Source organism: Oncorhynchus keta, chromosome 11, assembly GCF_023373465.1.
Source record: "Oncorhynchus keta strain PuntledgeMale-10-30-2019 chromosome 11, Oket_V2, whole genome shotgun sequence".
Classification (NCBI taxonomy): Eukaryota; Metazoa; Chordata; class Actinopteri; order Salmoniformes; family Salmonidae; genus Oncorhynchus; species Oncorhynchus keta.
Genome location: NC_068431.1, coordinates 48423227 through 48450211, shown reverse-complemented (window position 1 = coordinate 48450211; position 26985 = coordinate 48423227). Strand labels below are relative to the sequence as shown.

The following is a 26985-nucleotide window of genomic DNA, read 5'->3' as shown; positions in this document are numbered from 1 at the left end:
GGGCTAATAGGTGGTAGGGTAATTTTCCTTAACTCCAATTTTGTATTGTTGTATCTAATAATATAATGTGAATGGCCTCACACACCAGTACAATAGGTGGTGGTGTATGCACCTAAAAGTTGGACGCGATCCCCCAACTAAATCCCAAAAAGAAGGTGGTGGCACGGGACCGCCATAATACCATAGAAGAAGAAGGCTCCAAGCGACAGTTCAAGTGTTTGCAGCAGCACACCCTCCCCATAGATAGAACAATGAGACAGATATTTCACTGGATGTTAAAATGTGAAGCATCCGCTAGGCGTTTCCGCTCACTACCAAATATGGTAGTGAGAGGAAGTCCCACAGGCGGGCAGTACGAGGAGATGGAAATAGATTCTGTAAATGCTCTCATTGCTGAAACATTTGATCTCAATACAGTTTTCTGTTCCCAAAACTAGTATATTATGAACAGAGTGGACTACGGTTTGTAGATTTTACCCTTTGCAAAAGTTGTTTAAAAATCGCGTTGTTTGGAGGTATTGCACACGCGCACTTCACAAAGTAGGCGTTCCTTAACGGAAATATACCAATGACGCTATATGCTTGTTCTGCCCACTTTGGGTCATTTGTTCCCTTTGAAACGAAAGGCTGTGGTCTATATTTACTTTAGTTGGTCTATCTTTGGTTTAGAAAATCTTAGCCCTCCCTGTACCGGACTGCAGAACGAAGGCGATTGAAAGTAACGCTATTTCAACACAAACTGAAAGGTAAGTTATTGCTATTATTAATTTTGTAATATCCCATTTAAAAACAACTCGTCGTATGTGGATGTATCCAAGAATAGTTCACCTTTCTAAGCGGCATAGCTAACATCAGCACAGATTTGGGGAGCTTAACGCGTTAGCTAGCCAACAATAGTTACACCGTTACGTTAGACTAGCCAGTTTAGTGTACAAATAACCAAATCATTTCAACTGCACCATGTTGGTTATTTAGCTATATGCTAACTAATGTTTGCTAACAAGCGCGATCGACTTGCGGTTGGCGAGACTTGTCTAGTTATATCGTTTAAACTATTTATAGGTAACCCGTTAGTGATATCTTGCCAATGCTAACAAGCGAACAACTTTTTAGCTAGCTAGTCGAGGTTGTTTGGCACGCTGCGTTTAGTCAACGTTATCCCACATTTCCCCACAGTTAGGCTGCACTGCTAGCAACTAGTTACTTTTTATAGTAACTGTTACAACTAAGTTAGTCGCATTGTTCTGACAAACCCATGTACCTAACAAGCAACTACTTCCTAACATTGTTTGCCTTTTTAAAATGGCTGCATATGTCGATGTGCTTTAGCTTGTTAATTTAGCGAGCTACTTATTTCTTCGATGGTGTAGTTCGTAGCAAAGACAGTAGAGTATGAAGATAGGCAGAAACTGCTTCTCCAATAAGTCTCCGATCACGCTTGTAGGTGTCGTGGCGACGTTGGCTGGCTAAGCGCAAGGAAACGCAATTCGGTCTAAAGGTCGTGTCACGCCGAACTGCGCATGTGCAGGCCGTCAAAATCAAACCCTAAATCTGTACATTGGTTAACGTTAGCTACCTGTAGTTTCACCAAGTCCGCTTGCTAGGCTTTATTGTTTAAAACGTGCTGTCACTTCTGTCAATGCAAGTATGTTTATTTTCTACAGATTATTCCGTATATGCCAAAGATGGTCAGACATCACTCAGGACCTCCTCGGTTCAAGCCCAGGTATTTGCAGAATATTAGTTATTGCAACAAACAAGGTTACGTAACAACAACAAACGGGTGTGATCATTCTACATTGGTCCCTGCAGTTTACGCTCAAACCGAACGTCCAGTTTCGATTGACGCATCAATCGGCATTTGAGCTGCCCACACTGTTTTTTCATAGACATTTTTCACAAACACAGTCCCTACAAAGTTATGTCCAGAATGTGACCAGTTTATTTTTGGATGCAATGTTCAGACATTCACAGAAGTAGCTGCAGCATAACACAATCATCCAAATCAGAAAATGTAGGCTGCATTTGTCCTAGTGCTAACTGAGGAAAGATTGACATAACACAAGCAGTCAAATTTGTATAACTATCGGCTGACAAACTTAAAAAACAATTTTTTATTGTACCTGTATTTAACGAGGCAAGTCAGTTAATCTTACTACGTGGGATGCTAGAGTCCCACCTGGCCAACATCCACTGTAACTGAAGTGTTATACATGGGTTTAAAGATTAACTTCTTGTTAATCCAACCACGGTGTCAGCTTTACAGCGAAAGCATACCATGCAATTATTTGAGAACAGCGCCCAGCAGACAAATCATTTCAAACAGTAACCAGCCAAGTAGAGGAGTTACACAAGTCAGAAATAGTGCTAAAATGATGATCTTCATATGTTTGCACTCACAAGACTCCCATTTACTCAATAAATGTTATTTTTGTTCGATAAAGTCCATGTTTATACCCAAAAACCTCTGTTTTGTTCAGTAATCCACAGGCTCAAATGCAGTCACAACAGGCAGACGAAGAATCCAAATAGTACCCGTAAAGTTCGTAGAAACATGTCAAACGATGTTTATAATCAATCCTTAGGTTGTTTTTAGTCATAATAATCAAAATTTCAACCGGACAATATCGTCGTCAATATAAAAGGTAAACAAGAAAGGCACACTCTCGGTCGGGCGCATGAAAAGGCTCTGGGACACTATAGTGTCCACTCATTCAGAGCGGTCATGCTCCCTCATTTTTCAGAATACAAGCCTGACACAAATTCTCAAGACTTGACATCTAGTGGAAGCCATAGGAAGTGCAATTTGAGTCCTAAGTCAATGGATACTGTAATGGCATTCAATAGAAAACTACAAAAATTTAAAAAATGCCACTTCCTGGATGGATTTTTCTCAGGTTTTCACCAGTACTTGAAAACGTGAATAAAACTGTAAATACACTATGCATGTTTGGTGCACAATGTATGCACTTACAGTAGAAACGACAACACAATATACAGAAAATAAGGAACTTGCTGATGTCCAAAGTCCAAAGCCCGACTCAAATTCGACACAAACCTTCAAATAGGTATGTAATGTCACATTATATCAACTTTTTATAGTGTTTTATTTACATTTTAGAGGTGATAAGTTGGACAGATCGAGTGGGGGGAAAAAAGCAATTTTCCCACACAAAATCTCTGTCTCACTATCACGCATGTCGCATTTCGCTTCCCTACCCGCTATTTTTAAAAGGACCCGACGGGGCTCATTGCCTGCTTGAATATTGAAGTGCTTGGGCTCTCCTCGAAGAGAGAAGTTTGTCCGGCGCGATCAATCCTCAAACGTAAATTGTCCGCAACGCTGAAATAGGCTACTTCTATGTGAATCAATGAGGCGGGAACACGCCTCAATTCAAACTTAAAAAATACAACTTGTTTGAAAATAGCCTATAGATAATTTGCAGGCAGCGCGTGTTAACTGTCCTGTTGCGTAATAATCACATTTTGGAACAGTGAGTGCATTCTGACATCACGTGCATGAAACAACTCACGCTGGGGCGACCGTTAGAGATATTTGGAAGTCATGTATGATAAGGTTAAGTAGCACTATTTTAAGTGTAGACATGGCTAATGATAAAAGAACATGAATTGTGTGGATGGATTCTTAAGACTGTTTTGTTATTCAACAGGTCCTACTCGGGTGGCTACAACAACACGCCACACGAAGAGCATTACAGCCCTCATCTCGGGAGTCAGAGAGGATTCCAGGGCCACCCAGGAAAGGCCCCTCCAAGCTGGAGAAATTCCAGAGGCAGAGGACACGCTCACTTTGCCAAAAGTCCCACACTGATGGGAGAAAGGCGGGAGCGACAATTCAATCAGTGGAGGTCTCAAAACCAGGATTCCTTCAACACATGCCCCTCTCAATCGGACCCCCATCATGGCCACAGGAGGGCACCCCCATCCAGGCCAAACTGTCCTCCCCAAGCCCAGCATAGGTCCTCCCCACACAGTCCTGCACAATGGCACCAGGGCCAGAGGGGAGCACCTATCCATGGACAACACCCAGGTCACAGATCCCCCTCACCAGACCATTACCATAGCCAACGCCCTGACAGGAGGCTGCCACCCTCACCATCCCCCCACAGTTCCTTCATGGGCGCCCACAAGCACCCAGGTCCTTCCTATGAAGAGGATAGGAGCTGGGGTGCCCAGCCACACCATAGCCCCGGGAAGAGGTTGTTTGAGTGCCCAGGTCGCGGGGGGAAGCGCTGGAATGGGCCAGGGCCCTTTCCCCACCCACACAATAGTGAACGTGGACCTTCTGGCACCACCCAGAAAAAGCCACGGGAGTTTCATGGCAGAGGCCCATATCCAGAGAGGTACAGGAGTGAAGAGGCCGTATGGGCTGGGTAAAATAAATGGAAAGAAAGTGTAAACTCACATAGTCCTCTACACCACAGAGGTCAAAATTATCATTCAGTGTTACAATGCTAATCAACTGTAAACCGGGGCACCATAAAGAAACGCTAAACCTCCTTTTCCTGCGTCCCCCGATAATGGATCTTCCAATGTAATCATTTGTTGTATTGTTTGTGATGGATGTGCAGGTGGTCTGCTGAGCGAGATCCCAGGCAACAGCATGGAGTGGTGGGAAGGGAGAGGGAGGGCAGCGGACGCCGCAGCGCTGAGTGGGCACAGGAAGGCAGCTCTCACCACCCTCCCCACAGATCCCCTGCATGGAAAGGCGTTTCATCTTCTTTCTACCAGAACAGCCCGCAGAGAAGACCAAGTGGACAACCTCACAAGCGCAATTTCAAGGAGTGCGGACCAGGCCTTGGTCTGGATCATGGTCATCCAAAGTGCCCTCGGAGAGAGATCCCACAAACCTTCTCTAGGGGATTTGGCGGCCGTCCCTTGTCTCTCGTGGACAAGAGTCGCTTGATGAAGGGGCGTCAAATTAGAGCGGAGTCGGTGATGCGGCTTAAAGCACCTCCACTTCGACCCAGAGGAGCAGATATCGAGAACCAGGAAGAGGAAGGTCCGCATGGATCCAGAGCAAATGCACGATCAAAGTTCGCTCTTCGGCAGGAGCGTTTCCAAGCAAAGGCTGGGCCGCTGAGGAAGAGGCCCATAACTCATCAGTCACCTGCCAAGTCTTCCAGGAACTCTGAGTCACACAAGGAACATGTGGACTCTCAGCGCGCCTTGAGCACACACAGGTACGGTATCTTCCTTCTCACTCTGGGAGCTGGGGCATGATGATGTTTGGAAATGGAAGTTACGGCGATGTCCTGAATCCGTTACGCTTTGAAATCAAATGTCCAAAGTCCTCTGGCAGTGAACAGAATAATTCACAAGTGTTTTTTTCCCCCTTTTTTTTTTTCTTCTGGGTGCCAGACATTCAAAGTTGAATTAATATCAGCCTGTTCATTAATGTCAGATTGAAAGATGCTAGAAAAGCCATATCCATACGTGTTGATGGGAGGCCTGTTCCTCTGATGCTATTGGGGTCTGAAGCTAGGGGTGCTGTCCCTCTCTGACCAAGTGGAAGAGTTGAAGAAACTTACGCACGCAGCAAGCACCCCCTCCCCCCAGACAGAACAGAAGTTCAGAAGAGTCCATCTGTGAAGAGGACTGCGGACAAAACCATACCCTTAAATCCGCTAAAAATGCCACAGTAGTTGCACACCAACATGACTCGTAGGAAAGGAGATGCTTTTCTTATCCTGGATGAGCAGTGACCTATGTAGGAGGAGACTCTGAAACGGACAGCTGTCATACTAATTCGTGTAACACGATCTGCCAGTTGACAAAGAGATATTTGGCTCGCAGGAAGTCAGTTTGAGCAATAACATTCAAATGGCATTGGAATATGCAGCAGCTTCCTTGAAGATGCCATCCAGAGGACTTTTGGGGATAGTACACTGCCACTGACAACATGCGGCAGAAGCTCTGAGGCTGTACAGCATCAAGAGGAGAGGACACTGCCGCTGAGGAATCTTCATATCAATATTTACTCAATGGTCCAAAGATGAGGTCAACGTGTGCTGCTGTTCCTGAACTGTTGGCCCCTTTTATGCTCTGGTAATACATGGATGCATACAATACTACTTGTATTTCTTAGGGACAGAATGCAGCCATGCAGTTGACTCACTACTTAAAAAGTGATTTTAGAATCATTACTCATTAAATGTCCGATTGACCTACAAGAAACAAATGAAGCGATAATGGACCACACCTTGGTACATTAACATCACACGGAACCTTATCTGGCTAAGCAGGTGAACAGTGGACTTTCTCTGCATGAAAGAATACATCAAATCTGCATCTATGCATAACATGTGCAGTGTTTTGTACAGTACACTGAATCTCATCACAGCAATGGTGGGATTACAAGTACAATTGGATGTCTAAGTGTAAACGACGGAATCCATTCCTACAAAGTGCAAGCTCCTTCACACCGTGCTCTGTAGATTGCTTGTTTATTGAAGCGTACTGGTGAATTTTGACCGAAGACTGACGATCTCGATTTGAATTGATCACACTGCTTGTACCAGACAGGAGCGCAAGATCACAATAACATACCCTTTTGAAATTGAATGTCCACTGATTGCAGGAGAGTTGCGATTTGGGAAGTGAGACTGAACTTAACGAAGAGAAGTAAGGATCAACTGAAGATCACCGATCATAGACGAATGGCTCGTTTGAACTGGAGAGGATTGACAGCCTTTGAGCTTCACTTCAAGTTAAAAAATGTGGACCCCCAAGAGACCGGGTCATCAAAACCATCAGCATCACTTGTCCATTTCATACACGTCAGTTTTCACACAGTGAAGGGTTCATTGGAAAAACAGCGTTAGGAAACCATGGACATTACATGCTCTTTGTAAGTACCCGAGTGACGATCAGCTTTTATTATGACCATTATTACAGTCAGTGATTTTATATATATGAATCTTTAGCCGCCTGCCCGTTAACTCCCTTCATCCCCCATGCAACTTCCTGTCATTCCATGTCCCCCAATATCTGTTCTAGTCTGTTTTAGCGTATTACATTTTTTTGTTCTACAGAATGACACCATTTCAACTTTTCAGGGCATTACTTAGACTAATGGAATCTTCCCTTACGGTGCAGGCTTCTCGTAATAATGTTCTGCTTGACTGCCTACCCAACCTTTGCCTCTCAGGCTTCACTGAATAGGATGCTCATCTCTTGTCATCCTCTACCTCGGCTGGTCTCTCTCCAGCTCTTCCTCTATAGACCGACGGTTGGCTCGTGACCTAGTCGTCGTGTCCCAGTGGCAAGCGCCGGGGACAAACTCCAGCTCAAAGGACAGCCCCCCAAGGGATAGAAGTCGACCACCAAAGAACAAAACCGGTAAGGGAACTGTGACATTTTGTTTAGTCATGTTGGCTAACAGTTTGTTTGATGCCCCTCGACAGGAATGTGACGTCTCTTGGCGAATTAAGATGATTCATGAATCATTGTGAGAATGCGACTTCTCTGACTCACTATCACCTGACTTTTCAGAGCCCTATTACAATTCAGATGAACAACTTACGCTGGATGAACGCTTCTCTAAAATTCATGACTCCAGTCCTTCCCCTTCTCCAAGAGACTGGAGATATGCAGAAAGGTAATCCGCCAATTGAAAGATAAGAAACTGGATGAAGATTATTGTAAAAAAGAGTTGATGTAAAGTGAATATATTGTTATGAATGGAATATAGCTGGAACCATTTTGTGGTTATGGGTTACATGGTATGATGCAGAACAATGGATGTGGCTTCACACAGCAATAACTGTAGTTTCAGTCAGGATTATTTAGCCAGATAATTCACTTTGTCTTGTTTCACATTTGAGGCAAACGGACATGCCACAGGAGAACCACACATCTGAAAGACCCTTCAGGAATCAAAGATCACCGCAGGTGAGGAGCACTTCCTGGTTTTGACTGGGCTCTTGGAAAACTGAATGTTCATCTCTTTAGTGTTGGGAGTGCTAACATGCTTATTGTAATGAGTGTAAGCTGTCAAGGGATGCCAATACCTTGAATGTTGCCTCCCATAGTTTTGGAAACCTCAGCGAGCAATTCCATTTCTCGATCAACTCCATTCCACCATATATGCTCATGCTTTACTCTTATGTCCCACAGAGACCCAGCTTCCGTCCCAGCAACCCAAATCATAAACCAGGTCCTCCTCCCCAGAGAAAGCCAGGCCCTGAACTGCCAGGTCCCTTTAGGAAGCCACTCATGGTATGAAGCTTTTTTTTTTTTTTAACAGCTCTTATAACTTTTGGTCAGTGACTTCTCTTAGCCCACTGACCTTGTTGTTGGCCTCCCTGACCTTTTTGAAAATATAGGTGGTGGTGTCTGGTGGATTAAGCTGTATGTCACTGAAAGACTGCAATTCTGACTAGTCTGTCTGAAATAATTTCTTCGTCCTTTTTTATAGGGAGGCTTTGTGCCACGTCCCTTCTCTCAGAGGCCAGTGTTCAGGAAGAGCCAGAGCATCCTGTCAAAATACCGCAACATGCCGACGATCCGTCAACGTGTACCTCCCAAAGGAGGGTCGAATTACCGCCGCTGGTGATCAAACTAGAGGGACTGACTGCACAGATTGGGGTTACACGCCCTGGCCTTGTGCTTCGGGCTGCCTCGTTGTCTTGGAGATGGCTCCCAGATGGAACTGTCCCTGTGCCCATCAGAAAAACCAGACATAAAATGTGTATTTTTATAACATAAGATGTGTTTTAAATATAGAGAATAGGCCATCTGTTTCTATTCTTCCTGACTAGTTATTATGGACATGGTTTTGTGATTTCACAACTGTGTTACAGCTCTCATAACATGTAAATGAGGTAATGGAGACTTTTCTTTTTATATTTTCCAGCATCACTTTTTTCCCCGATGCTTAGATTTGTTTGTGTTTTTGCTGTAAAGTGGCCTTAAAGACTATTCCACAGGGGCTGTTGAATATGATGCTCCGTGTCAAAAGTGTGTTTTTATAATTCTCAACCTGTTAATTTGCATATCATGCTCATTTGAACATTTTGTTTTAAGGTATTTCAAATAATTGGCTGGACATGCCTTGTGTGGAGGTTTCTCTTGTGCTGAAGGAGGCCCCCGTAGGACCTTTTTTGGGATGTACCTTCCATGGGACTGGGGAGATCTAGTTAGCATTTCACATTGACTAAAATTCCTTTTGAACTGAAGTGACCCAATGCATAGTATTGAGGTTCATGTGAACTACAGAGGCTTGATCCACACTGTCCCTTTACTGCAAAAGGAGTTTAAAACAACAAAAAAATGAATAAGCGGTGGACAGACTATAGCTGGGAAATTCTAGACTGATTCTCATTTATGGATGTAATAGTGTAGCTGGTTTGTATGTAAATTGAGTCTTGCTGAAAATTATATGGGGCTTGTATGACTTAGTTTTGTATGAGATGATACTTTAGCTTGTGTTATGGCTGAGTAGATAATTTAATCTCTGCCAAATTAGCTTCACCCCACTCCTGTAACACTGTTGAATAGAAAATAGTTAGGGGAACAATCTGAAGAAGATAAAAGCACCATTTAAAACATTGATGTGAAAGACAAAAAAAATCTACAATGAAAGAAGAAGAAGGGGGGGGAGTCAGAAGGAAAGTTTGCTCTTGTTTGAGAGGTGGAGAGAACTGTTCTGTTGGGTGTGCCATTTGCATTCCTTGGAGATCAGCAGTCAGACGAGCTGTTGCCACTTCAGTGTAGGCTAGCCATGTCCTTTCCTGTGATTGGTTACAGCTGTCACCTTAAAAGGAGGGGATTGCAGGGGTCTAGCTGCATTCCAGAACTGTCACAAAGGTTTGACAGCTAAAGGAAGCCCTGGGGGAATAACCGGTGTAGAACTATAGAAAAGTAAGATTAAGACAGTGAGAAAGAACCATATATAAAGGAGACAAAAGTACACAATGAGCTTATACAGTCAGGTCCATAATTATTGCCATTCTTGATAAAGGAGCAAAAAAAGACTATAAAATAAATAAGACAGATACTGAGCTATATTGTATATGTATTTTATACTAATACAACTTCTCATTTAAAGAGACTTTGTTCAAGTTTTACACTACACCTCTGATTCAAACTTATCAAGCTTTGATTATTTGAATCAACGTTTCACACATTTTGGCAGACAGGAATTCCATTTATATCTTCTAATCTCTGAATAATATAATTTCCCACAAATGACGATTCCTCTTGACTTTTCCCATTCAAACTCGAATTGTGTAACTGACTCTGAAGATACTGGATAATTGCGTGAGTGTCAAATGCCCTGTCGTCTGTCCCTTTAAATGCTCCCAAATCTTTAGTTCGGCAATCAGTAGTTCTGTCATCCTCAGGGACGGACTCAATGTTACTGGTAGTGAGCATGTCTGGGTGCTCCACTATTCTGTGCTAAACTTAGCCCTGGCAATAACTCCTCTCATCACACTAACGTGCTTTTGGGTTACAATGGAACCGGTGAATGGTGTAGAGTTACCACCAATGGAGCTGGATTGCGATAGGAACACTGGCCGAACAAGGTGAGCATGTACAATATAAATCCTATCTTGAACACCTAAGACACCAATCCATTGACAAGATCACATGTCTCTTTTCTGTAGCAAACGGTTACTGCTAATGTTTTGCACTGATTCTTCATTTAGATTTTTCAGTGTGCACAGTATCTACGATTATGTTACATTTGAAACAAGTTGTCCCTTACCGTTGGCAGCCTCGTTTATTTTCTTGAGCAAGAATGATTCATGCATTTACTTATCCTCTTGATATCTTACAAGTGTACATTGTGATGCTTTCCAAAACAGGCTTGAACGCGTGCATGTTCTGATTTACACGTGTGCTTGGAGAAATACCAGACACTGACTTTATTCACTCCACTCTGTCATTTTTAGATAGAAATTCTTAGCTTCTGGAGCTCTTTTCTCTCTTTCATTCTGTTACTCTACATATCACCTTGGCGTTCTTCTGTGTCACCATGGGCAACTATAGCTCTGCCCTCACCGCGGGTAAGCCAATCAACCATTCTCCAATCTTCTCTTACGTTCCTTTTTTTAAAACTCGTTTTAATTTAGTGGCTCAAGAATGGAAGAATGCCTGACATCGTGTTTTTATGATATTCTGTTATTTTACTTAAATGACTCCCACCTCCAATTGAGCCTTTAAATCAAATAAACTGTGTCTAATGCCGTCTTGTTTTTTGTTTTTTTCTCCCTAAGACATTGAAGATTTTGATGCTGTTGTTTCGGTCACTGAGACGCTGAATCAATTGGCAGCACACGTGGAAGACGAAAGGTTTCAGTCACAGATTCTGTCATTGGTCAGTATATTTCTGAACACCGATATCTGATATGGTTATTATTGTAGAGTAGTGCAGCATGTGATAGGGTTGTTGAGTCTCTGAGTAGCTTGTCAACTACTCACAGATCTGTTTGTGTCCCGTTTTGTCCTTGAATTAAATTGAACATTTTAAGCTGGCAGGCAACCCAAGCAAGCATGCATGCACACATGTACATTTGACATGTGCTAGTAAGTATTCATAAAGGGACTGAAGTGTTCAATATTCTGCAGGGACACAATTACAATAACCACCTGTACGCATAACAGGATATGTCATTTAAAAAAGTAAGAAGTCCTCATCTCCTTTCAATACTCATGTTTCTTTCTCTGTTTGCTGTTGGTCTCAGGCTGCTCAGTCTAACCCTGACTTACAGGAAGACGTACAGGTGGCCCCTACACAGGAGGGAGAGGTGAAAGAGGAGCTGGACCTCTCCTCTGTCATATCCCACATCAGCACCCAGACGGCACCTATAAACACCCCTGTTTTACCTGTAAGTCCATTTTCACCTTACTATGCTTGCTGCCCAATGACGATGTGGAATATAGGGTTGCTTATTCAGCCTCTGTTGCATTGGTTTAAAGACTATCAATTGTTTGTGCTGTTATGATGCGTTGGTGGACAGGTGATTGAAAAGAAGCCTCACCGCCCTCCAAGGCAGACAAGGCTCTCCTCTTCATCATCCACTGTTGCCAGTGTTCCCCACCCCTTCTCCACCCTCCTCCCTGGGGCTCTCTCTGCTATCCTGCGTGTGACCCTGCCCCCTCACCTCACCTCTAACACCAAGCCCAGGAGGGAGGCAAGTGCCCAGGGCCCACTGACCCTAGAACAGCTGCAGACAGAGCTCCGGGACCTGAGGGACGAGGTACAACTGATGAAGAGCCAGCACAAGTAAGTATTTGTTTATCTTTGCGTGTAACTACAGTATGTCTTGTATTGTGATTTCCAAGTGTGCCTCTGATTTAGGATTTCTCTTCTCTGATAGCAAAGAGATTCAACTGCTGATGAATGAGTTGGATGAGGAGAAAAGGATTCGTTTGTCAGTACAGGTACTGTGTGTCTGTCAGACATCTACATATGATCCAAGTACTGAATATCACTCTATTGGAGATGTACCTAACAGAGATTAGATGTTTACTGACACTATTAGGGCAAAATAGGGTTCTTCGTCCGTTGCCATAACTCTTTCTGGGTTCCATGTAGAAATCTCTGGAAATAGTTCTATATAGAACCCAAGGGTTCTACCTGGAACCAAAAGTAGTTTTTCAAAGGGGTCTCCTATGGGGACAGCCAAAGAACCATTTTAGGTTCTAGATGGCACCTAATACAATGTGTAGGCATTGTATTCTATATACATTTGATGACCAACCTTTCCTGACTGAAGACAAGCTCTGTTTATTACTGTCCAGATTGATGTAAATGGTTGTAATGATTTCTTATCATTGTGCTGTGCTTGCTTGCTGTTCCCTCAAGGTCTCGTGTGTCTTGTTTCAGATGGAGGTGGCACAGATGAAGAAGCACAAGTCCAAATGAGCTGTCGGGCTCAAACAGCATGACATCCCCAACAAAGTTTGAACAGGCGGTAATCTGTCTCAGCCTCTGTTTTGGTTTAAAGACTCAATTGTTTGACCAGTTTGTTGTGATCTGTTGGATAGGTGATTGGAAAGAAGCCTCACCACCCTCCAATGCACACAAAATGAATTATCAATGATTTATGAAACTCAAACTATATAGTGAATGTTGAAGTTAACTCATGAGCATCTTGTACAGAGACCTTTTATATTTGCTTATTTAACTTTTTTAAATAAAATTAAAACCAATCATGTTCTAAGTCTAGTGGTTTAAAGTACATTTTAATTTCTATTGTGGCTCTTCCCCTTTTTTTTTTAATTGACATTAAAATATTGTGGTTTATAGTATGCTTCCTCTACATATCATTCCACACAGTGATACAGACACAATCATAGTACTTTTCAATATTCTTGTAATAAATACAAATCCTCACACTTATTTAAAATGATCTGGACTCTTACTAGACTTAAGCCACTGAATACAAGGAGTTGACAGTGAGTAGCTATCTGGGTCAACCGCCTCACACGATTTATCCAGAGAGCCATCATATGGCCGCTGCTGATTCTGTACATCGTAGCTCTGCTATTGTCTCAGAAGTTGGATTCCTCACAGGGGATGGGTCTGAAGGTCAACTCTTTGTTCTCCTCCAGGATGACGTCATAGCGGCAGAGAGGCCTGTGTGTGTGTGACAGTAAAAGTGTAAGAATTAATAGGTGACATTCATGCAAAATTACACAAGGAAACAATGACTTGACACACTAAAAGTCACAATGGGCAAAAGTCTGGAGATGGCATATGTACAGTGCCTTCAAAGTATACACTCCTTGACTTCCCACGTGTTACAGCCTGAATTTAAAATGGATTACATTTAGATTTGTTGTAACTGGCCTACACACCCATAATGTCAAAGTATAAGTTTGAACCCTTTTATAAAATTTAATGCTGAAATGTCAAGTATTCAACCCCAATGTTTAGGGAAAAGCTTGGACTGTGTGCAATAATGGTGTTTAACATGAAGTAGTCCTTCAAAAAAATCATCTCTGTACCCCACACATCCAAGGTCCCTCAGTCGAGCAGTGCATTTAAAAACAGATTCAACCACGACTAGGGAGGTTTTCCAATGCCTTCCAAAGAATGGGAACCTATTGCTAGATGGGTAAAAATAAAGCGGATATTGAATATCCATTTGAGAATTAAGTTAATTAACACCATCCAAAATGTGTCACTACACAGACAGCCAGAGAGGAAAGAAATCGCTCAGGGCCAATGGTGACTTAAGTTTAATGTATCAACATTGTAGTTACTCCACAACACTAACCTAATTGACAGAGTGAAGAAGGAAGCCTGTACAGAATAAAAATATCCCAAAACATACATCCTGTTTGCAACAAGGCACTAAAGTAATGCTGCAAAAAAATGTGGCAAAGCAATTAACTTGTTTTGGAATACAAGGTGTTATGTTTGGGGCAAATCCAATAACATATTACTGCGTACCACTCTCCATATTGTCAAGTATAGTGCTGGCTGCATTATATATATATATATATATATATACACACACACTGCTCAAAAAAATAAAGGGAACACTTACATTGTGTTTAACTCCAAGTCAATCACACGTCTGTGAAATCAAATTGTCCACTTAGGAAGCAACACTGATTGACAATAAATTTCACATGCTGTTGTGCAAATGGAATAGACAACAGGTGGAAATTATAGGCAATGAGCAAGATACCCCCAATAAAGGAGTGGTTCTGCAGGTGGTGACCACAGACCACTTCTCAGTTCCTATGCTTCCTGGCTGATATTTTGGTCACTTTTGAATGCTTGCGGTGCTTTCACTCTAGTGGTAGCATGAGACAGCCTACAACCCACACAAGTGGCTCAGGTAGTGCAGCTCATCCAGGATGGCACATCAATGCGAGCTGTGGCAAGAAGGTTTGCTGTATCTGTCAGCGTAGTGTCCAGAGCATGGAGGCGCTACCAGAAGACAGGCCAGTACATCAGGAGACACGGAGGAGGCTGTAGGAGGGCAACAACCCAGCAGCAGGACCGCTACCTCCGCCTTTGTGCAAGGAGGAGCAGGAGGAGCACTGCCAGAGCCCTGCAAAATGACCTCCAGCAGGCCACAAATGTGCATGTGTCTGCTCAAACAATCAGAAACAGACTCCATGAGGGTGGTATGAGGGCCCGACATGCACAAGTGGGGGTTGTGCTTACAGCCCAACACCGTGCAGGACGTTTGGCATTTGCCAGAGAACACCAAGATTGGCAAATTTGCCACTGGCGCCCTGTGCTCTTCACAGATGAAAGCAGGTTCACACTGAGCACGTGACAGACTTGACAGAGTCTGGAGACGCCGTGGAGAACGTTCTGCTGCCTGCAACATCCTCCAGCATGACCGGTTTGGTGGTGGGTCAGTCAGGGTGTGGGGTGGCATTTCTTTGGGGGGGGCCGCACAGCCCTCCACGTGCTCGCCAGAGGTACCGAGATGAGATCCTCAGACCCCTTGTGAGACCATATGCTGGTGTGGTTGGCCTGGGTTCCTCCTAATGCAATACAAGGCTAGACCTCATGTGGCTGGAGTGAGTCAGCAGTTCCTGCAAGAGGAAGGCATTGATGCTATGGACTGGCCCGCCCGTTCCCCAGACCTGAATCCAATTGAGCACATCTGGGACATCATGTCTCGCTCCATCCACCAACGCCACGTTGCACCACAGACTGTCCAGGAGTTGGCGGATGCTTTAGTCCAGGTCTGGGAGGAGATCCTTCAGGAGACCATCCGCCACCTCATCAGGAGCATGCCCAGGCGGTGTAGGGAGGTCATACAGGCACGTGGAGGCCACACACACTACTGAGCCTCATTTTGACTTGTTTTAAGGACATTACATCAAATTTGGATCAGCCTGTAGTGTGGTTTTCCACTTTAATTTTGAGTGTGACTCCAAATCCAGATCTCCATGGGTTGATAAATTTGATTTCCATTGATCATTTGTGTGATTTTGTTGTCAGCACATTCAATTATGTGAAATGAATTATATGAAATGAAGAATATTTCAGTCATTCACATCTAGGATGAGTTATTTAAGTGTTCCCTTTATTTTTTGAGCAGTGTATATATCCTTTATTTAACTAGGCAAGTCATTTAAGAACAAATTCTTATTTACAATGACGACCTACCTTGGCCAAAACCGGATGACACTGGGCCAATTGTGTGCCACCCTATGGGACTCCCAATCTTGGCCGGATGTGATACAGCCTGGATTCAAACCAGGGACTGTAGTGGCGCCTCTTGCACTGAAATGCAGTGCCTTAGACCGCTGCACCACTCGGGAGCCCAATGAGCATGCTTGTAAGCATTAAGAACGCAGGAGTTTTTCAGGATAAAAAAGCAACAGAATGGATGCTTCTACAAAGTATTGACTCAGAGGTGTTAAATCGTTATGTACATAAATGACATTCCTTCATTTTCATTACATTTGCAAACATTTCTAAAAACATGTTTTCACTGAGAGAGAGAGATTTTTTTTCTTTTTAATCCAGTTTGAATTCAGGCTGTAACACAAAATGTGGAATAAGTCAAGGGGTATAAGTACTTTGAAGGTATAGTACTTACAGTAAATAAGTGACACGTGAGAGAAGCCCGAGATGAAAGAGGGTACAAACTAACACTGACCTGTCTTTACGCTCCAGGTGTGTGAGACGGATGCGGAGCACTCGTAGTTTGAGCTTAGGCTGTAATGCATTCCCTGTAGAGAATTTGATTGAGATCTTGTAGACCTTCTGTATGTCCTTATCAAACTGGGCCAATAATCTGTTCTCTGAGTACTTCTCAAACTTGGATACTTTACTGAAGGTGGAGAGAGAATTAAATGTTAATCGCTTCCCCCCAAGAGTGTGTATATGTGTAGTTTTGAGAATGATACAGTGAGAAAATTGTAACTTACTGGTTTATTGTTGCCTCTGTCACCTCAGCACCATTGTGTAGTTTGATGGTGATGTAGCCCCAGCGAGTATCGTGGTTCCATGTTACAACATCCACCCTGTAGTTTGTCCCTTAGAGAGAGAGAGAAGCGTAATTTCTTCCCACCAATGGCCTACTAGAGATCTCATTACGTTTCCAATCTAGTTAATCTTGTACATTTCGCCTGATCATTGAAAATAAGTGGTTAGAAGATTAAAAAAGACGGACCAAAGCAATATTCCCAGAAAGTCTCTCTTTATAGAGGTCAAATGTGTATGTAAGCCAATGATTGTCCACTTACTGCAGAATGGAGTCTGTTTATTGGTGGTGAAGAAAGCCCTGGTTTGATTCAGTGGCACAAGAGTATCCTTCCACTCAATGCTATCATACCCTGGAACAACAGATAAAACAGCCATGTTATGTCAATGTGAAGGGACACCGTCTTCCAAAGATGGATTGGCCTTCACCTGAAAGAACTGTGTGTGATTCAGGAATGTACGTTAGCTTAATCAAGGCACTGATGTTGGCGAGTTGGCAAACTTTTTGTGATTACGTGCGATTAGAAAAGCTTGAATCTAATGGAGAAACTCATGAATCTAATGGAGAAACTCGTGAATCTAATGGAGAAACTCATGAGTCTAATGGAGAAACTCATGAATCTAATGGGAGTTAGAGAGTAACAACCAAAGACTGGGCATCCGGCAGGTTTGAATTGATCACAGTCCATGCAGCGTCCGTCCAGGAATTCGGTGTAGGAAGAGCATGGGAAGGCCCTGATGTTACAGGTCCGGTTAATGGAGCCCAGATAGAGGAACACTGATCTCTGGTGGTCACACTTAAAATAGCTGGACCCTTGGAGAGTAGGAAGGGGAGAGGACATAATTACTATGTTTACCGTCACAGGAATGAACTATGTGATACACATGTCCTACGTCTCATTTGAAGGACGACATCTTCTGCAAATGGGATTTTTGAATGATCTCTCTGGCTAACCAGTTTGATTGTTATGCCTGTCTTACCAAGATACTTACCTGAGAAGATGGTCTTTGGACAGCCAGGCTGGTCGGCTCCACCGTTAGGATAGAAATCAATGTGGCCCAAAGGCTTCCTGAACCCAAATGCTGGTAATACAAAATGAACACATGAAGATACACAACAGAAAACACAATAATAGCCGATTCCATTGGTATTTAGTGAACGCCAAACATGCAAGCAGAGACCCATACATACCGTCCATGTCTGTGTGCACCACGTCCACAAACTGTGCATCTGTGGGGTCCAGGCGGTCCTCTGGGGGGTTCCCAGTGAACATAGGCCCCGCTGGATCTAGAGCTGATCAGGTCCACATCAGATCAGAACATTTGTAGGATAAATGTGTTAGCTTGCACTATTTATAATAAAAGCGGGGAGGAATGAGCAGAACATCTATTCCACTGATTCTAACCTGTGATCCTCCCAATTTTTCCATTGAATTTGGCTCCAACAAAGCCTGAGATGTGAGCTCCAAGACTGATTCCAATCATATGGATGGAACTAAGAGAGGCCCCATTCTCCTGAAACAGACAAAAATAGGCTAAATAAATATTAAGCTGTTATTACATACATAATACACGTGGCCCTAAGTATGGCCCTAAATAAGTACGTGAGATATATTATTCAGACTAAGCACCCACTCTTACCTGCATATTTCTGATGAAGGCAGTGAGGTTGTCTGCTGTATCGTGTGTGTAGGTCACAACTTTCAGGTAGTTGACATTGGTAGCTCCGCGGTTCCAGTCCACCAACAGGACGTTCATGTCTCCGCGGGACAGCAGCTGCTGTGTGACGTCATGGATCCAGACGGGCGGAGCGCCCGTAGGACGGTAGCCATGAATGATAAAGGTGGTGGGTTTGGTGACGTTGAACAGGGGCTGGGCTGACAGGTTGTGGTGGGACAGCTCCTGACCACAGATAAGATTAGCTCTGGTGTACAGCAACAGCTTCACATACAGGCTGGTCCCGATGATAGAGTGATGGAGGCCCAGATCAGTGAACACATCACATTCATGGGCTGAAGACGGAGTAAGTCAAAGGGAAAGAGAGAGAGAGAGAGAAAAAGAGTCAGAAAGGAAAATCACGGTCATTGTTGAATGGGAAGTTCCAGAAGTAGTATTTCCTGTCAGTGACTGGTTTCACTGTGCGTATGACCACCACCAAAAACCACTCTGGCTAAACAACCTATTTTAATTATGTCTTAAAGTTTCCAAAAGATCTTCTAACAGCTGGGGGAGTATTATTTGATGTCCCCACCCTAGGTTTTACGCAGTTAAAGTGTGTGTGTGTAAGTTCACCATACCGCTGTATATTGCAACAGATCCCAGCAGCAGTGCCAGGCACCACCAAAAGGACATCCTTCAGACCTGCAATGAGCCAGTTATAAGACTATTGTTACAATGGTTAGTGGTTACAAAATGTTACAAAAACAGGGTGAATCTCTTTCTCCAACTATTTTAAAGCAACACTACTTTTGTACATTGACATGAGGGTTATGCTCGGCGACCAGTTGACTAAGCTGAATATCTCTGTCCCTCTCTGTGTTCCCATTGGGTGACTACGGTGTGTTTGTGTACTACCTGACACGATATGGTGCATTCCTTTCACGGCGTCAATGCAGTACTAGGTGCATAAGGGCATGTCTGAACTCATAGAGTAAGCTCTTAGAAAATATGGTTCCAAAATGTTTTTTTTCAGCTGTCCCCATAAGTTAATTATTTTTGGTTCCAGGGAGAAGGGTTATTCAAAGGGTTCTCCTCTGGGGACAGCGGAATAACCTTTTTAGGTTCTAGATAGCATTTTTTTTCCCCTAACAGTGTATGCAAAGGATATCAGATTTCAAGATGGGGGAGTTCTCTAATGCAAGTGAGCTGTTTTTCATTGGAACTGGAGAAATGAGAAGTATCCTCTATTTGGAAAGTCACCCTGTCATCAGAAAAGGTCATGGACATTAGCAAATCAGTACTCTGGTCATGTAAATTGACTACAGATTAGCACTAGGTCATTTACTTGGTTGTCTTCTGTAGCGTGTGATCACCATCAGTGTGTGGCTTTTCTCGTTGCTACAACAAAATGACTGAAGAGAAGAAAGGCATTCTTTCAGACTCATCCCACATTTAACCCTTTTTATAAATAGTGATAGGTGTTAGTGATGGGCAATGATAAGGTAAATCTATATATCCGTTGAATTTTCTTGATCACATCGGTTTGAATGAATAACATTACAACTGTATAGACTTCACATCCACAGCTTGTGAAGTTTAGACAACTCGTTACTAATTGCCCTTTGGGCCAGGTATCAAATGTTCTGGAGGCCTAACCTTCCTAATCAGTTTGGATACAATGGGAAACCTGTTGATGGCCCATCAGCAGGCAGTTAAAAATACTAAATTAAGAGCCTTCGAGAGGATTTGTGCCTGCTGGAACAGTCATGTATGCTCTTTTACATAAAAGTGTAGGTTAACTGTAATGGAGGACTGAAAAATGTACTTACTATGACTGAGATTTGTGGTTGTTAGCACCTAGCTGTTTTAAGATGAATGCACTGTAAGTTGTTCTGGATAAGAGTTTCTGCTAAATTACTCAAATGTAAATGTAAATTGACTTGGTGGACTGTATATTCTTAGGTTTGGGATTGCTTAATGGGTTTGCTGATCAGGGCACAGATGAAAGACAGGTGGATTACCGTTGAGTTGGGTTTAATTAAGACAAGGATTCACACGGCATAGGACAGAGCACAGCACAGCGCAGTGTAGGATGTAACATGGGTTTAGTAGGCACTTATGGGTTAATGGCTTGATTGACAGCTTTGAGTGTCAATCAACTTCTATGTGGCTGTGGTTTGGGTGTTTGCCTCTGGAGTTGGTCAGAACGCAATGATGGCAAGACACTTGAAGGATAACAGTGGCCTATCATGGGGGGGGGCTAAGCGGAAAAATCTGAAACAATCATGCATTTTGTGATAAACAAATACTAAATTTGGCACAGATGTATGCTCCCTGAAAAGATTTAGATATGAAGCCAACCGAGATTTGGCCCTTGGGGGTATGGCAGACATTTTTCAAAAAGACCGCAGGCAATAATATTATTTTACAATTCAGGAGGACTGTTTTGAGAAGAAGGCACCAAATTTGTCACAGACCTCTCTTAATTCCCATAGAGCACCCAATTTCTTCCTTTTTGTTTACAAAGCCCCTTTGCACAAGCTTCCAACATATCTCACTTCCCTGTTAAAGTATAAAAATACGGGGCACCAAACCCATTCACAGGGGAGGCAGGTAGCCTATTGGTTAGAGTGTTGGGCCAGTAACCGAAAGGTTGCTAGATCAAATCCCTGAGCTGACATGGTAAAAATCTCTCATTCCAGGCAAGTCAGTTAAGAACAAATTCTTATTTTCAATGACGGCCTAGGAACAGTGGGTTAACTGCCTGTTCAGGGGCAGAACGACAGATTTGTACCTTGTCAGCTCAGGGGTTTGAACTTGCAACCTTCCGGTTCCTAGTCCAATGCATCTGCCCCTGAACAAGACAGTGTTCCCCGGCAGGCCATTCTTGTAAATAATAATTTGTTCTTAAATGACTTGCCTAGGTTAAATTCCTTTTAACTCTTGAGGTCTCTACCAACCTAGTTACCCTTTAGTTTTAACGCCCCCATGTTTGGAATAATTTAGAAACCTCATCAAATCTTGAATCCCTGGTGCAAATAGAGCAGTTTAGAATGCTGATGAGGGATGAATTCACTGAGACCTGCAAATGTTTTGGTTGATTGTGGTGGTTTATTAGTGTTGTTGAGATGTGGTGTGTCTGTATCTGCTGTATCTTATAGTTACTTTTTGGCTGCTTTATTGATTTATCATGTTGTGAGTTGTTTGTTCACAGGGCACCATTGTGAATGAGACCATGGTTTCAATTGGGCTCCACTGAATAAATAAAATATATTTAGATATGGAGCCACCACGGATTTGGACCCCGGAGGCCGTGGCAGCCATCTTACAAAATGGCTACTGTCAGTAATATAATGGTACAGTTTTGAAGACCTTTTTTTATATAAACCAAGTTTGGCACAGAGGTATGTACTATATTGTATGTATGTATATTGTATGTAAATATTTAAATATGTAGGTACCACATTTATGGCCCCTGGGGGCCGTGGCAGCTATCTATGAAAATGGCTGCCAATAGTACCATTATTTTATAATTATTTTAAGATAAAGGCTCTAAATTTGTCTCCACCACATATTTTGCCCCTGGGGGCTGTGGCACCTTACACAATGGCCACTGTTGGTAATACAATGTTACAATTCTGAAGGCCTTGTTTGAGATAAACACACTAAATGTGGCACAGAGGTAGATTGATGTACCCCGAAAAGATTTAGATATAGACCAACCACAGATTTGGCCTGGGGGGCCGTGGCAGCCATCTTACAGAATGGCCACAGTTCAGTTCAGAAGGCCTATTTTCAGATAAACACACCAAATTTAGCACAGACAGATACACTGAGTGTACAAAACATTAAAAATGCCCCCCCCCCCCTTTTCCCTCAGAATAGCCTCAATTCGCCAGGGCATGTACTCTACAAGGCGTCAAAAGTGTTCCACAGGGATGCTGGCTCATGTTGACTCAAATGCTTCCTACACTTGTGTTAAGTTGGCTGGATGTCCTTTGGATGGTAGACAATTTTTGATACACACAGGAAACTGTTGAGCGTGAAAACCCAGCAGCGTTGCAGTTCTTGACACAAATTGGTACGCCAGGCTAGGGGTGTGGCGGTCACAAAATTTCGTCAGCCGGGGATTGTCAAGAAAACAACTGTCGGTCTCACGGTAATTGACCGTTAATTAACATAAACACATTTAGCATCGCCTGGCTTCCACACAGGGCCTACAAGCCATTGATGACGACCTTTGCAACATCTGCATGTTAAAAAGTCTAATAAATCCATGTAATATAGCCTACACCTTCACAATAAATCCATTATTTATTTTAGACAGGTCTAAAGAAGCATGATATGAAGAAAATGTCATCTATTTCAGAAGAAAAGAATAGCATACTCTGAGTTGTCCTTATGTTAGGTCCTTATGTGGCTATGCCTTATGGCTGTGGGGTACACTTGTTAGTTTAGCAGATAATTCTGTGGCATTATTTTATATTATAGTATGAAGAACACAATTGAAAGAAGCTGAATAAAATATTCATATTTTCCAAACGATTTGAGGGAGTGTGCACATGTGGCTATTCTGTGTTGAGCGGTTAACAAATAAATAGATACTCCTATATACTTAATTTGTCACGGGCGTCGTAAGAAGTGGACCAAAGTGCAGCATGGTGAGCGTACATATTCTTTTAATTTATGTAAAATATCACCAACAAAACAAGGAAATGACCCTGAAGCTTACAGGGGCTATAGTGCCCCTAACAAAGATAACTACCCACAACTACAACAGGGAAAAAAAGGCAGCCTAAGTATGATTCCCAATCAGAGACAACGACAGACAGCTGTCCTTGATTGAGAACCATACCCGGCCAAAACAAAGAAAAACAAAAACATAGAAAATAGAACATATAATGCCCACCCAAATCACACCCTGACCAAACCAAAATAGAGACATACAAAGGCTCTCTCAGGTCAGGGAGTGATATAATTTAGAATTATTTAGTTGTTCTACAAAGGTTGGGCTATATGTTTTGATTTTTAATACATTGTAAGGCTGCATGGTGAGACTCTAAAGTTGCTTGAGTGCTGCATTGTACTTTTCTCCCTCAGCGCTGCACAATTCGAAGCACCTCTCGTGCACATGGTTCTGTCACATGATCGGGTCTTTCTCACAGGCTACAAGTGAAGACAGACACATTGGGGACGCAACTGCGCACGTCCTTATCCAAATCAGAGGTGCATATTGACGATTTCCTCAGCCAACAAGATGAGTATGCCTAACGAACAGCAAAAGCACCAGTCTAGGTCAATCTACTATCCCCCATAGTACAAAAGTTGAGCTATTCTATTCTGTGCCAGAAATAAATATTCCAAACATAGTCTGAGACAGTTGTGGGGTGCAATAAATCCCAAATTAATACAACCACTAGCATAAAAAAAAAAACATTTTTACGCAAGGTGGCCGACGCAACAGAAACAAACATTTAGCTTCAAATGTTGATAAACCATTAAGCTATTTCTAGAAATTATAAGCGCAACAATGCACACATGGCAGTAGGCTATAAGCGCCAATATTCCATTATCCCAAAACACAATCATCAAAAGTGACTGCAAATGTGATTATGTATGTAATGCTTTTATTATAAAGGTGAATTTTTAGGGTGAAAATTATATTTCCCAATCCTGAAACTCACATGCTGCTTTTGTATGCCAGTTAGGCTCCAAACCCCTTGTAAGCGGTTAATGTGCTTCGTTTTAAGAAGTTAATTGGCCACTTTGGGCTAGGCTACATGAGGTGTGCGACTATGATTAGAAAAATATGATTTTCCTGTGGTTAAGTTTCATGCCATACAGGTAGGCTATACTCCTGTTATAAAGACAAACAATGTGTTTAATATTAGCAAAGTTGAGAAATAAATATAGTAAGCCTATTCTATAGAAAGCTGATGGGATCCTCCTATTTTTAGTAGAGGCCATCACTTTGTTTTCTCACACAATTCCATAGCCTATAGAAATGCTGTGCAACATGAGCTCATCGATTACATTTATGTCAGAGTGATTAGAGGGACAATAGAGTGCTGAGTAAAAGGCAGTTCAGTTAGCAAGTTCGGTATGTTACGAATGACCATCAGCAGCATCAGAGCTTGGAAAAGCGCAATTACAGAGACTTAATGGTCACCACGAATTGCCTTCATGACTCATAACCAGCAGTGTGGCGGTAATATGGTCACCGCAACAGCCCTACGCTGGCACCTAGTACCAATCCCTCTTTATTCTGTTTCCTCCCCTTCATCTACATTGATTGAAGTGGATTTAACAAGCGACATCAATAAGGGATCATAGCTTTCATCTGGATTCAGCTGGTCAGTCTGTCATGGAAAGAGCAGGTGTCCTTAATGTTTTGTACACTCAGTGTATGTACAGTATGTACCCTGACACTTTTTAGACATGGAGCCACCATAGCTTTGGCCCCTGGAGACCATGGCAGCCATCTTACAAAATGCCATTGACACCCAATTAGGCTAGATGTTATAATGTATGTTATAGTTTAGAGACCCTTGTGTACATATCCTAACAACTTTATAACACGCCTGCCATTGTTTGATGTACAGCATTGGTTTATGTACATGAATACAGGATATCAGATGCGATCCAAAGCCATGAGTTACCTTTGCTTTATAGCCCCTAGTAAATTAGCTGGTTAATTCCAGGGCTTTTGATGTTGTACTCATCTCTTTTGAAAGGGTGTATAGTACACCTTTACTCGATGCTGCCTCAGATCAGTCACCACCAAAAGTCCAGACATACTAAATTGTGCCTTTAAATTTGTTCCAATTGCAGAAATTTCAAGCTACATAAATACACCAAAGATGGCACAGAGGTAGATGTATCTAAAAAAGGCCTTAAGAAATGTAACATTGCATTACAGAGTTGTAATTTTGAAAAATGGCCACCACTGACCCACAGGGGCCAAATCTGTGTTTCTCGATACCTACATCTTCTAAGAATCCATAAATCTACCTCTGTTCCAAATGTGGTGCCATCATCTCATAATGGTATTGCGGCAGCTATTTTGAAAGATAGTTGCCACGCCCCCCAGGGGCCAAATCTGGGGTGGCTCCATATCTAAATATTTTCAGGGAATATAAATCTACATTTGTGCCAAATTCGGGGCTTTTATCACAAAGTACATGATTGATTTGCTAAGCTGCCCCACTGATAAAGGTACAATATATACAGGGATATGGCTTGATCGCTAGGAAGGCTAGAAATTGTACCACTGATCTATAACTATGGATGTCGGAAGGTGCTTACGGGTGTGCTGTGCATGAAGTGACGTTACATCTAGAGTGAGAACAGCAAGGATAAACCGATATCATGATATGCCATGCTCAAACGATATCGATATCATATCCAATTATTGATATTGGTGCCCACCACTAATTGGCATACACATCAGCACAGACACCTTCCCAATTAGCAGCATGGATGCATGCGCATTAACATTGCATTCTTTGGAACTCAGTTTCTTCCAAGTTGCCTCGCCCTCCCTTTACAGTTTCACTTTGTGTGTGCATGAGAATGCCATAGAATCTATGTTTTTGTACACAGAGAGAGAGAGAGAGAGAGAGAGAGAGAGAGAGAGAGAGAGAGAGAGAGAGAGAGAGAGAGAGAGGAAAAACAGGTTTCCGACAATGACACCATTGACCCTGTGACAATGATTGCATGGTTATCAGTGTGAATCCGTGTGGGTGTGTTCAAAACTCGCATGGAAATGTGCATGGAGGCTGCTGAGGGGAGGACGGCTCATGGTAATGGCTAGAATGGATTCAATGGAATGGTATCAAATCAAATGTATTTTTCATATGCGGCAAACATGGAAACCACGTTCGATATCATTCCATTGACTCCCATTCTAGCCATTGTTATGAGCCGTCCGCCTCCACAGCAGCCTCCACTGGCACTGAGCTATATCTGAGTTCTCACCAAAACAAAAAGTTAATAATTCACACAAGCAGAAGACGAATCCCTGTCACATGTTGCTCACAGACACATCTTTATTTCTATTATTAGACTGCAAGTGTTTACAAAGGAATAAAAACACTGAGAAAATGCAATTCTCCATACTGTACAGGCTGTAGCCTGCCAACAATCCTCTCTATTACACAAGAATACTTCAGAAGAAGCTATAAAGGGAGAAATATAGGGAGTGGGAGAGAGACAAGCAGAGAAGAACTGACATTGTGGAAGTCTTACCTTGTTACCTTGAGAGCGCTAGTTCCCCGGACTCAGTGTGTCAAGAGGTCCAGACACTTCATGTTTGCATAGCTGTGTGCCGGTGCTCATTCCAGGAAGTGGACAAGGTGAGAAATCAGAGTAAACTCCCACTGTTCCCTGCC

The 26985-nt window shown here is 42.7% G+C and overlaps 3 protein-coding genes across 8 annotated transcripts; 2 read left to right on the top strand and 1 right to left on the bottom strand.

Annotated features, from left to right (window-relative positions):
* The first annotated feature begins 579 nt into the window (after positions 1-579).
* On the top strand, positions 580-8967 carry LOC118390444 (serine/arginine repetitive matrix protein 1-like). Of its 3 annotated transcripts, none has more exons than XM_035781017.2 (9): positions 580-746; positions 1665-1726; positions 3672-4364; positions 4593-5204; positions 7232-7362; positions 7516-7621; positions 7848-7914; positions 8140-8241; positions 8441-8967. In XM_035781017.2, exons 2-9 carry the CDS (start codon positions 1677-1679, stop codon positions 8576-8578), a joined length of 1899 nt encoding a protein of 632 aa, XP_035636910.1. In that variant the 5' UTR covers positions 580-746; positions 1665-1676; the 3' UTR covers positions 8579-8967. The 3 variants fall into 3 exon arrangements, with proteins under 3 accessions (XP_035636910.1, XP_035636909.1, XP_035636911.1); XM_035781016.2 differs by having other exon boundaries at positions 3672-4394; XM_035781018.2 differs by lacking the exon at positions 1665-1726 and having other exon boundaries at positions 592-746; positions 3672-4394.
* Positions 8968-10165: 1198 nt separating this feature from the next.
* Positions 10166-13193, top strand: si:dkey-71d15.2 (SH3 domain-containing kinase-binding protein 1). Of its 2 annotated transcripts, none has more exons than XM_035781025.1 (7): positions 10166-10550; positions 11017-11033; positions 11244-11344; positions 11712-11855; positions 11988-12253; positions 12348-12411; positions 12857-13193. In XM_035781025.1, the coding sequence occupies exons 1-7, from the start codon at positions 10480-10482 to the stop codon at positions 12893-12895; spliced, it is 702 nt and encodes a 233-aa protein (XP_035636918.1). In that variant the 5' UTR covers positions 10166-10479; the 3' UTR covers positions 12896-13193. The 2 variants fall into 2 exon arrangements, with proteins under 2 accessions (XP_035636918.1, XP_035636919.1); XM_035781026.1 differs by having other exon boundaries at positions 10920-11033.
* Positions 13194-13196: 3 nt separating this feature from the next.
* Positions 13197-26983, bottom strand: lipia (lipase, member Ia). Of its 3 annotated transcripts, none has more exons than XM_035781020.2 (11): positions 26843-26983; positions 19234-19297; positions 18578-18948; positions 18343-18451; positions 18129-18230; positions 17930-18019; positions 17583-17750; positions 17200-17289; positions 16882-16990; positions 16611-16784; positions 13197-13609 (listed from the first exon to the last, which is right to left on the bottom strand). In XM_035781020.2, exons 2-11 carry the CDS (start codon positions 19286-19288, stop codon positions 13525-13527), a joined length of 1353 nt encoding a protein of 450 aa, XP_035636913.1. In that variant the 5' UTR covers positions 19289-19297; positions 26843-26983; the 3' UTR covers positions 13197-13524. The 3 variants fall into 3 exon arrangements, with proteins under 3 accessions (XP_035636913.1, XP_035636914.1, XP_035636915.1); XM_035781021.2 differs by having other exon boundaries at positions 26851-26927; XM_035781022.2 differs by lacking the exon at positions 19234-19297 and having other exon boundaries at positions 26843-26949.
* Between the last annotated feature and the right edge of the window lie 2 nt (positions 26984-26985).